Genomic DNA, 12,947 nt, shown 5'->3' on the forward strand with positions numbered 1-12,947 from the left:
ATTGTGAATCAAAAATAGGAAAGAGTATAGTGCAAAATATACAGTCATTGCATCAAAAATTAGTGACAGTCATACGTTTTGTACAGTTTGTAACATCGATTTTTCTGTGGCACATGGCGGAATACACGATTGTTCCAAACATACAAAATCGGCATCTCACCAACAAACAGCTGAGGCGAAGACAAAAACGGTGCAAATAACAACATTTATGAGTAAGAATTCAGAATATGAAACCATAAATGCAGAAGTGATGTTCACACAATTCGTCATTGCTCGTAATTTACCCCTAGCTGTAGCCGATCATGCAGGACATCTATTCAGAAAAATGTTCCCAGACTCTGATATAGCAAAAAATATGACTGTGCTAGAACCAAAACTACAGCCATTGTACAAATGTTGGGTTGTGAAGATGACAAAATGATTTTAAACATACTTACTAACATTGTTTACAGTTTAGCCACAGATGGATCCACAGACATGGATGACTCAAAACTGTATCCAGTGGTTGTACGATATCTTGACTCTTTGCTTGGAAAAATTGTTTGTTCTCTTTTGACAATGGTGGAATGGAAAGAAGCTACAACAGGAGAGAATGTTTTCAAGGTTTTAGACCACGAACTGACAAAGAGGAAAATTCCATGGGAAAACTGTCTTAGTTTTTCTTCAGACAATGCCTCAGTTATGTCTGGTATAGGTAAAGGTGTGATGGGACACATCTCAAGACGACAGCCTAGCACTTACATCATGGGCTGTGCCTGCCATCTCATGAATATTGCTGCCCAGAAAGCTTCCAGAGAATTGCCCTGCCCAGTTTCTGATACATTGATAGATATCTACTATTTTCTGGAGAAAAGTGCTAGCTGAAAACAACATTTCAAAGAGTTTCAAGGATTGTATGACAAAGAAACAAGAAAAATTCTACAACTTGTTAACACAAGATGGCTATCACTTGGGGTGTGTCTCAACAGAATATTGGATATATGGAAGCCATTGAAGAAGTATTTTCACTGTGAAAAGGAAAAACTAGATTCAAAAGGATCTAAATGTGCAGCTCAGTTAGGCAGCAAGACTTAACAGTCAGGATATCCTCTCAGCCACACAGGGACACAAGACAACAGTCTCCAATAGCAGACAAAGAAACATTTGATATAACTCAATATATGTTTTGGCAGTCTGACCTTGAACTAAAGAAGAGACAATCCATGAAAAAAGAGAAGAAAACGAAAGCTATCAAGGAAGTAACCAAGAAAAGTTATGCGCAGAGCAAGTTATATAAGTTAACAGTTTTCTTGGACAACAAAACGAACTTCTTATTTTGTCTTTTTCTTCAGTCTGCAATTCCTCGATTTGAGCAAACCAATTTGATATTGCAAAGAGAAGAACCTTGCATACACATTATGCATAGAACTCTGATTACACAAGTTAAAAATATACTTGTCAGATCCATCAAGCCAGAATATCTTGAAGGGAACATCACTGAACTTGACTACAACAATGAATCCTTACACAAATCTGATGAGGTAGTTTCTATTGGAAATGCTACCAAGGAATACATTGTTAAATATGAAAAGAATCTGACCTGATCAGCTTCTACATCAGTGTCAAGAAACACCATATTGCAGCTACAAATTACATGATGAAACAATTCCCTCTAAATAATGAACTTCTGATTCATGCAGAGGTTGCTGATCCAAAACTGAAAGTCAGCAAAGATTTCTCTTCTCTACACTTCTTCACAGACAGGTATCCTGTCCTTGTCAATACACATGAGCACGACACTATTGACAAGTTGGAAGGTCAATATTTGAACTATCAAATTGATACTTTCTCAGAAACTGTCCTTCAGTTGAATGTTGACAAGTTTTGGGTTCAGCTGTCTACAGTTAAGGATGGAAATGGCAACCAGAAGTATGACATTCTGTGTAGGGTTATGCTTGGAATTCTTACAATCTTCCATTCTAATGCTGACAGTGGAAGGATGTTTAGTTTAGTGACTAAAACAAAAGAAAGTTCAGACCAAACTTGAGCACCTCAGTTTTGAGCAGTATTATAACACACAAGATGTGTATGCAGTCAAATGGACAATGTTGTTATAACTCCCAACCATCCAGAGACATTCTCATGAAAGCAAAAGCTACAACAACTACAAAACTATTACAATAAGTGTCATAAACATGATATAAACTAGTCCTTACACAAAGACTTTTTCTGTTTACTGTTTATGCATGTTCAATGTTGTTTTACCAGTATGTTTGTTACTCTGAACTAAATAAAAGACATAATTTCACAATAATTTTTTTTTAAATTTATTTATTAAATACACAAAACACAGTCATAAATGAGCAATCTATAACAGAAATAAATAATAATATAATAATAATAACAGCTTAAAGACATTGGTCAGGCCTAGTAGCCGCAACTGATAAAGGGCTCTGTCTACAATCATTACGCTCAGTCATCTCTGATAATCTGTTTTCTGTTTCCCAGGTTCTTTCATTGGGAGCTGATGTTCTTCCAGAATACAAGCTTCAGAAGCCTCGTGTCCACAAGTGGACCATCCTCCATTACTCCCCTTTCAAGGCAGTTTGGGACTGGATAATATTACTGCTTGTCATCTACACAGCTATCTTTACACCTTACGTCGCAGCCTTCTTGCTAAACGAAACCAAAACCAAACGTAACAAGAAATATGGCGAAGATCCCATCGTCATAATCGATCTTTTAGTTGACGTCATGTTCATCATTGACATTCTTATCAATTTCCGAACGACGTACGTCAACTCTAACGAAGAAGTGGTCAGTCTTCCGGGCAGAATAGCTGTCCACTATCTTCGTGGATGGTTCATCATCGACGTTGTTGCGGCCATTCCGTTCGACCTGTTGCTATTCGGTTCAGAGACTGACGAGGTATGAAATACATTATAATATTTAACATCATTGTGACTGTCTGTGTTGAAAGCATATAAATTACAATATTGTACTTAAGTAGGTGTCGAAGCACGCTACGAACTAGGGGGATCTGAAGTGTCACCCTTAGAGTCAGTTTTAAAGGGCGTGTTTACGGATCAATTAAAGTGCCCTCTGTTTGGAAATCATTGAAGTACTCTCCACCCCCGGCTCTGACGCCCATGATTAAAATGTAATTTTATAAAAGTCAACAAGGGGTTAAAAACTCCAAGTAGTACCTCATGGCTTTTCGTGAATTTCACCCAAAGCTACACGAAGGCTATCTGCACTAGCGGTCCCTAGTTTAGGAGTGTAGAAGTAGAAGGAAGGCAGCTAGTCATCACCATCCACCGCCAACTCTTGGGCTACTCTTTTATCAATGACTAGTGGGATTGACCCCACGGCTGAAAGGGCAAGCATGTTTGGTGTGACGAGGATTCAAGCCTGCGACCCTCAGATTACAAGTCGAGAGCCCCTAACCATTTAGCCGTGCTCAGCCGCTGCCTTATGTATCAGGACAATTTTAAATACTTCCTTAAAACAAAGTACCACTTGATGAGAATGTTTTTCAATATTTTGCACTTCCTTATGAAATTTCCTTAAAACAACGAACAACGTATACCCTTGTGGACTTATTTTTTGGATTACGTGGATTACATACTTAACACTCGTCTAAAGTTACACGCAGGTCAGCCTTACCATCACCACTACCCCTAGAATGACACGAATTATATTCATGGACTTTTGCACTAGAGTATTCCATTATCCTTCTTATTGGAATTTCCACACATACAATGTTCCCTCCAATTCTTCAATTCATATCCATAATGACCTTTATTCGTGTGCACCAGTTACAAAGCAATGTGCAGATGGCATTATCAGTTTCTTTTGGTTTTAATTTTTTATGCGTGGAGATATGTTTAGACCGTCCACCATATTGGATCATAAGGTTGCTTTTTACTGCTACCACTTAGTAATTTGGGATTTCTCCTCTGGTGGGACAGCGGTAAATTTAGGATTTACAAAGCTGAAGCTAGGAGTTCGATGCCCTCGATGGACACAGCAGAGAGCCCAATGTGGCTTTGCTATAATAAAAAGCATACAAATTGGGTTTTAGGCCTATCGACTGAGAGGGTTATTAAAGCCCTCAACGTATTGAAAGTCCTCACAATTGTTGAGAATGTGCGATGTTAGAATAGTAAAGAGCGCAGCGTTGGTTGATTGTTGTGCGGCCGCCCAGCTTTGGGAAACACGTTCGTTTAATATTTTGGGTTTTAGATAAATTTATTCTCGTTCCAAGAGATCCAGAGTTCACCAGTGTCGGATAGATTCGTTTATTAAAGATATTTTATATAAAAAATAATAAGCGAAGGCAAATAGTGAAATTACAAAAAGTAAAATTTAAACAATACTGTATGTTGAACAAGTGTTTTTTGTTTGTTTTCAGTTAATTACAAAGTTATCTGTACTCAACTTACCACGAGTACCGAAACCAGGTTTCTTGTGTTGTGAGTCTACAGACATGCCATTGTGTGTTGAACAAGTGTTTGTTTGTTTTTAGTTAACCACAAAGTTATCTGTACTCAACCCACCACGAGTATCGAAACCAGGTTTCTTCTGTTGTGGGTCTACAGACATGCCATTGTGTGTTGAACAAGTGTTTGTTTGTTTTCAGTTAATCACAAAGTTATCTGTACTCAACCTACCACGAGTACCGAAACCAGATTTCTTGTGTTGTGAGTCTACAGACATGCCATTGTGTGTTGAACGAGTGTTTGTTTGTTTTTAGTTAATCACAGTTATCTGTACTCAACCCACCACGAGTATCGAAACCAGGTTTCTTGTGTTGTGGGTCTACAGACATGCCATTGTGCGTTGAACAAGTGTTTGTTTGTTTCTAGTTAATCACAAAGTTATCTGTACTCAACCCACCACCAGTATCGAAACCAGATTTCTTGTGTTGTGGGTCTACAGACAAGTCATTGTGTGTTGAACAAGTGTTTGTTTTTAGTTAACCACAAAGTTATCTGTACTCAACCCACCACGAGTATCGAAACCAGGTTTCTTCTGTTGTGGGTCTACAGACAAGTCATTGTGTGTTGAACAAATGTTTGTTTATTTCTAGTTAACCACAAAGTTATCTGTACTCAACCCACCACGAGTATCGAAACCAGGTTTCTTATGTTGTGGGTCTACAGACAAGTCATTGTGTGTTGAACAAGTGTTTGTTTTTAGTTAACCACAAAGTTATCTGTACTCAACCCACCACGAGTATCGAAACCAGGTTTCTTCTGTTGTGGGTCTACAGACAAGTCATTGTGTGTTGAACAAGTGTTTGTTTGTTTTTAGTTAACCACAAAGTTATCTGTACTCAACCCACCACGAGTATCGAAACCAGGTTTCTTGTGTTGTGGGTCTACAGACATGCCATTGTGTGTTGAACAAGTGTTTGTTTGTTTTCAGTTAATCACAAAGTTATCTGTACTCAACCCACCACGAGTACCGAAACCAGGTTTCTTGTGTTGTGGGTCTACAGACAAGTCATTGTGTGTTGAACAAGTGTTTGTTTGTTTTTAGTTAACCACAAAGTTATTTGTACTCAACCCACCACGAGTATCGAAACAGGGTTTCTTGTGTTGTGGGTCTACAGACATGCCATTGTGTGTTGAACGAGTGTTTGTTTCTTTCTAGTTAATCACAAAGTTACCTGTACTCAACCCACCACGAGTACCGAAACCAGGTTTCTTGTGTTGTGAGTCTACAGACATGCCATTGTGTGTTGAACAAGTGTTTGTTTGTTTCTAGTTAATCACAAAGTTACCTGTACTCAACCCACCACGAGTACCGAAACCAGGTTTCTTGTGTTGTGGGTCTACAGACATGCCATTGTGTGTTGAACAAGTGTTTGTTTGTTTCTAGTTAATCACAAAGTTATCTGTACTCAACCCACCACGAGTACCGAAACCAGGTTTCTTGTGTTGTGGGTCTACAGACAAGTCATTGTGTGTTGAACAAGTGTTTGTTTGTTTTTAGTTAACCACAAAGTTATTTGTACTCAACCCACCACGAGTATCGAAACCAGGTTTCTTGTGTTGTGGGTCTACAGACATGCCATTGTGTGTTGAACGAGTGTTTGTTTCTTTCTAGTTAATCACAAAGTTACCTGTACTCAACCCACCACGAGTACCGAAACCAGGTTTCTTCTGTTGTGGGTCTACAGACATGCCATTGTGTGTTGAACAAGTGTTTGTTTGTTTTCAGTTAATCACAAAGTTATCTGTACTCAACCCACCACGAGTACCGAAACCAGGTTTCTTCTGTTGTGAGTCTACAGACATGCCATTGTGTGTTGAACAAGTGTTTGTTTGTTTCTAGTTAATCACAAAGTTATCTGTACTCAACCCACCACGAGTATCGAAACCAGGTTTCTTCTGTTGTGAGTCTACAGACAAGTCATTGTGTGTTGAACAAGTGTTTGTTTGTTTCTAGTTAATCACAAAGTTACCTGTACTCAACCTACCACGAGTACCGAAACCAGGTTTCTTGTGTTGTGGGTCTACAGACATGCCATTGTGTGTTGAACAAGTGTTTGTTTGTTTCTAGTTAATCACAAAGTTACCTGTACTCAACCCACCACGAGTACCGAAACCAGGTTTCTTCTGTTGTGAGTCTACAGACATGCCATTGTGTGTTGAACAAGTGTTTGTTTGTTTCTAGTTAATCACAAAGTTACCTGTACTCAACCTACCACGAGTACCGAAACCAGGTTTTTTCTGTTGTGGGTCTACAGACAAGTCATTGTGTGTTGAACAAGTGTTTGTTTGTTTCTAGTTAATCACAAAGTTACCTGTACTCAACCCACCACGAGTATCGAAACCAGGTTTCTTCTGTTGTGAGTCTACAGACATGCCATTGTGTGTTGAACAAGTGTTTGTTTGTTTCTAGTTAATCACAAAGTTACCTGTACTCAACCTACCACGAGTACCGAAACCAGGTTTCTTGTGTTGTGGGTCTACAGACATGCCATTGTGTGTTGAACAAGTGTTTGTTTGTTTCTAGTTAATCACAAAGTTACCTGTACTCAACCCACCACGAGTACCGAAACCAGGTTTCTTCTGTTGTGAGTCTACAGACATGCCATTGTGTGTTGAACAAGTGTTTGTTTGTTTCTAGTTAATCACAAAGTTATCTGTACTCAACCCACCACGAGTACCGAAACCAGGTTTCTTCTGTTGTGAGTCTACAGACAAGTCATTGTGTGTTGAACAAGTGTTTGTTTCTTTCTAGTTAATCACAAAGTTACCTGTACTCAACCCACCACGAGTACCGAAACCAGGTTTCTTCTGTTGTGGGTCTACAGACATGCCATTGTGTGTTGAACAAGTGTTTGTTTGTTTCTAGTTAATCACAAAGTTACCTGTACTCAACCCACCACGAGTACCGAAACCAGGTTTTTTCTGTTGTGGGTCTACAGACTGTGATGAACGAGTGAGATAAAAATTATATAGCTTTTATACACCTAAAACCAAGTTATTCCATGTGGTGTGTGTCTTAAACATTCGCATTTCCATTCTATAAGTTTTGAACTACATCACAAACCGCCACTTGTTGGATGTCCTTCGTTTACTTGTGCTAATTCTATCTTTCTGTATCAGAACTGTAATATCCTGATTCTAACTTTCTGTGTCAGAGGTGTGATATCCTCTGTATCAGAGCTGTGATATCCTGATTCTAACTTTCTATATCAGAACTGTCATATCCTGATTCTAACTTTCTGTATCAGAGCTGTAATATCCTGATTCTAACTTTCTCTATCAGAACTGTCATATCCTGATTCTAACTTTCTGTATCAGAGGTGTGATATCCTCTGTATCAGAGCTGTGATATCCTGATTCTAACTTTCTGTATCAGAACTGTAATATCCTGATTCTAACTTTCTGTATCAGAGGTGTGATATCCTCTGTATCAGAACTGTGATATCCTGATTCTAACTTTCTGTATCAGAGTTGTGATATCCTGATTCTAACTTTCTGTATCAGTGGTGTAATATCCTGATTCTAACTTTCTGTATCAGTGGTGTGATATCCTCTGAATCAGAGCTGTAATATCCTGATTCTAACTTTCTGTATCAGAGGTGTGATATCCTCTGTATCAGAGCTGTGATATCCTGATTCTAACTTTCTGAATCAGAACTGTGATATCCTGATTCTAACTTTCTGTATCAGAACTGTGATATCCTGATTCTAACTTTCTGTATCAGAGCTGTAATATCCTGATTCTAACTTTCTGTATCAGAACTGTGATATCCTGATTCTAACTTTCTGTATCATAGTTGTGATATCCTGATTCTAACTTTCTGTATCAGAACTGTGATATCCTCTGTATCAGAGCTGTGATATCCTGATTCTAACTTTCTATATCAGAACTGTAATATCCTGATTCTAACTTTCTGTATCAGAGGTGTGATATCCTCTGTATCAGAGCTGTGATATCCTGATTCTAACTTTCTCTATCAGAGGTGTGATATCCTGATTCTAACTTTCTGTATCAGAGGTGTGATATCCTGATTCTAACTTTCTGTATCAGAACTGTGATATCCTGATTCTACCTTTCTGTATCAGAGCTGTAATATCCTGATTCTAACTTTCTGTATCAGTGGTGTGATACTCTCTGTATCAGAGCTGTGATATCCTGATTCTAACTTTCCGTATCAGAACTGTGATATCCTGATTCTAGCTTTCTCTATCAGAGGTGTGAATTCCTCTGTATCAGAGCTGTGATATCCTGATTCTAACTTTCTGTATCAGAACTGTCATATCCTGATTCTAACTTTCTGTATCAGAGGTGTGATATCCTGATTCTAACTTTCTGTATCAGAACTGCGATATTTTGATTCTAACTTTCTGTATCAGAGGCCTGATATCCTGATTCTAAATTTCTGTATCAGAGCTGTAATATCCTGATTCTAACTTTCTGTATCAGAACTGTGATATCCTGATTCTACCTTTCTGTATCAGAGCTGTAATATCCTGATTCTAACTTTCTGTATCAGAGGTGTGATATTCTCTGTATCGGAGCCGTGATATCCTGATTCTAACTTTCCGTATCAGAACTGTGATATCCTGATTCTAACTTTCTGTATCAGAACTGTGATATCATGATTCTAACTTTCTGTATCAGAGGTGTGATATCCTGATTCTAACTTTCTCTATCAGAGGTGTGATATCCTGATTCTAACTTTCTGTATCAGATGTGTGATATCCTGATTCTAAATTTCTGTATCAGAGCTGTAATATCCTGATTCTAACTTTCTGTATCAGAACTGTGATATCCTGATTCTACCTTTCTGTATCAGAGCTGTAATATCCTGATTCTAACTTTCTGTATCAGAGGTGTGATATTCTCTGTATCAGAGCTGTGATATCCGAATTCTAACTTTCCGTATCAGAACTCTGATATCCTGATTCTAGCTTTCTGTATCAGAGGTGTGATATCCTCTGTATCAGAGCTGTGATATCCTGAGTCTAACTTTCTGTATCAGAGGTGTGATATCCTGATTCTAACTTTCTGGATCAGAACTGTGATATCCTGATTCTAACTTTCTGTATCAGAGGTGTGATATCCTGATTCTAAATTTCTGTATCAGAACTGTGATATCCTCTGTATCAGAGGTGTGATATCCTGATTCTAACTTTCTGTATCAGAGGTGTAATATCCTGATTCTAAATTTCTGTATCAGAACTGTGATATCCTTTGTATCAGAGGTGTGATATCCTGATTCTAACTTTCTATATCAGAACTGTGATATCCTGATTCTAACTTTCTGTATCAGTGGTGTGATATCCTGATTCTAACTTTCTGTATCAGAACTGTGATATCCTGATTCTAACTTTCTGTATCAGAACTGTGATATCCTGATTCTAACTTTCTGTATCAGAGGTGTGATATTCTGATTCTAACTTTCTGTATCACAGCTGTGATATCCTATGCTCGTCTGTGTTGTCTCCAACCTTGCCCATTCTTTTTATGCTTGTGACGTCAACATATACACAGAATGAAGTTATATGATATAACCACTGTATATCCAGACACCACCTTTAGACCCATGTAGTTATATCATATTACCACTGTATATCCTGACACCACCTTTAGACCCATGTAGTTATATCATATTATCACTGTATATCCAGACACCACCTTTAGACCCATGTAGTTATTTCATATTACCACTGTATATCTCGACACCACCTTTAGACCCATGTAGTTATATCATATTACCACTGTATATCCAGACACCACCTTTAGACCCATGTGGTTATATCATATTACCACTGTATATCCAGACACCACCTTTAGACCCATGTAGTTATATCATATTACCACTGTATATCCAGACACCACCTTTAGACCCATGTAGGTTATATCATATTACCACTGTATATCCAGACACCACCTTTAGACCCATGTAGTTATATCATATTACCACTGTATATCCAGACACCACCTTTAGACCCATGTAGTTATATCATATTACCACTGTATATCCAGACACCACCTTTAGACCCATGTGGTTATATCATATTACCACTGTATATCCAGACACCACCTTTAGACCCATGTATTTATATCATATTACCACTGTATATCCAGACACCACCTTTGGACCCATGTAGTTATATCATATTACCACTGTATATCCAGACACCACCTTTAGACCCATGTAGGTTATTTCATATTACCACTGTATATATCCAGACACCACCTTTAGACCCATGTAGTTATATCATATTACCACTGTATATCCAGACACCACCTTTAGACCCATGTAGTTATATCATATTACCACTGTATATCCAGACACCACCTTTAGACCCATGTAGTTATATCATATTACCACTGTATATCCAGACACCACCTTTAGACCCATGTAGTTATATCATATTACCACTGTATATCCAGACACCACCTTTAGACCCATGTAGTTATATCATATTACCACTGTATATCCAGACACCACCTTTAGACCCATGTAGTTATATCATATTACCACTGTATATCCAGACACCACCTTTAGACCCATGTAGTTATATCATATTACCACTGTATATCCAGACACCACCTTTAGACCCATGTAGTTATATCATATTACCACTGTATATCCAGACACCACCTTTAGACCCATGTATTTATATCATATTACCACTGTATATCCAGACACCACCACCTTTAGACCCATGTAGTTATATCATATTACCACTGTATATCCAGACACCACCTTTAGACCCATGTGGTTATTTCATATTACCTACTGTATATCCAGACACCACCTTTAGACCCATGTAGTTATATCATATTACCACTGTATATCCAGACCTGCACCTTTGAGACCCATATTTGGTATATCATATTACCACTGTATATCCAGACACCACCTTTAGACCCATGTAGTTATATCATATTACCACTGTATATCCAGACACCATTTTTAGACCCATGTAGTTATATCATATTACCACTGTATATCCAGACACCACCTTTAGACCCATGTAGTTATATCATATTACCACTGTATATCCAGACACATATTACCACCTTTAGACCCATGTAGTTATATCATATTACCACTGTATATCCAGACACCACCTTTAGACCCATGTAGTTATATCATGGTTATTACCACTGTATATCCAGACACCACCTTTAGACCCATGTAGTTATATCATATTACCACTGTATATCCAGACACCACCTTTAGACCCATGTGGTTATATCATATTACCACTGTTATATTTAGACATATTACCACTGTATATCCAGACACCACCTTTAGACCCATGTAGTTATATCATATTACCACTGTATATCCAGACACCACCTTTAGACCCATGTAGTTATATCATATTACCACTGTATATCCAGACACCACCTTTAGACCCATGTAGTTATATCATATTACCACTGTATATCCAGACACATAGCTGAATACGACCCTTGTAGTTATATCATATTACTTCACTGTATATCCAGACACCACCATTAGACACCCATATAGTTATATCATATTACCACTGTATATCCAGACACCACCTTTAGATTCATGTAGTTATATCATATTACCACTGTATATCCAGACACCACCTTTAGACCCATGTAGTTATATCATATTACCACTGTATATCCAGACACCACCTTTAGACCCATGTAGTTATATCATATTACCACTGTATATCCAGACACCACCTTTAGACCCATGTAGTTATATCATACCACCACTGTATATCAGACACCACCTTTAGACCCATGTAGTTATATCATATTACCACTGTATATCCAGACACCACCTTTAGACCCATGTAGTTATATCATATTACCACTTGTATATCCAGACACCACCTTTAGACCCATGTAGTTATTATCATATTACCACTGTATATCCAGACACCACCTTTAGATTCATGTAGTTATATCATATTACCACTGTATATCCAGACACCACCTTTAGACCCATGTAGTTATATCATATTACCACTGTATATCCAGACACCACCTTTAGACCTATGTGGTTATATCATATTACCACTGTATATCCAGACACCACCTTTAGACCCATGTAGTTATATCATATGACCACACTGTATATCATACACTGACACTGACCTTTTGGACCCGTATTAGTTATGTCATATTACCACTGTATATCCAGACACCACATTTTATAGGACCCGTAGACCCAGTTGTATATCATATTACCACTGTATATCCAGACACCACCTTTAGACCCATGATGGTTATATCATGTTACCACTGTATATCCAGACACCACAACTGAATTTGTTTGGTTGTATCATATTACCACTGTATATCCAGACACCACCTTTAGACCCATGTAGTTATATCATATTACCACTGTATATCCAGACACCACCTTTAGACCCATGTGGTTATATCATGTATTACCACTGTATATCAGACACCACCTTTAGACCCATGTAGTTGGTTAT

General features: G+C 38.0%; 1 protein-coding gene across 3 annotated transcripts in view; it reads left to right on the forward strand.

Moving 5' to 3' along the window:
* The window catches only part of LOC143234632 (voltage-gated inwardly rectifying potassium channel KCNH2-like), a 221,165-nt gene extending 218,219 nt beyond the window's left edge, over positions 1-2,946 (forward strand). For all 3 annotated transcript variants that reach the window (XM_076472109.1, XM_076472110.1, XM_076472111.1), the window contains one exon: positions 2,488-2,946. In XM_076472109.1, coding sequence (XP_076328224.1) covers positions 2,488-2,913 — 426 coding nt within the window. In that variant the 3' untranslated portion in view covers positions 2,914-2,946. The remainder of the gene's footprint in view (positions 1-2,487) is intronic.
* Positions 2,947-12,947: the final 10,001 nt, after the last annotated feature.

This window comes from Tachypleus tridentatus, chromosome 12, assembly GCF_004210375.1.
Source record: "Tachypleus tridentatus isolate NWPU-2018 chromosome 12, ASM421037v1, whole genome shotgun sequence".
NCBI classification, from domain to species: Eukaryota; Metazoa; Arthropoda; class Merostomata; order Xiphosura; family Limulidae; genus Tachypleus; species Tachypleus tridentatus.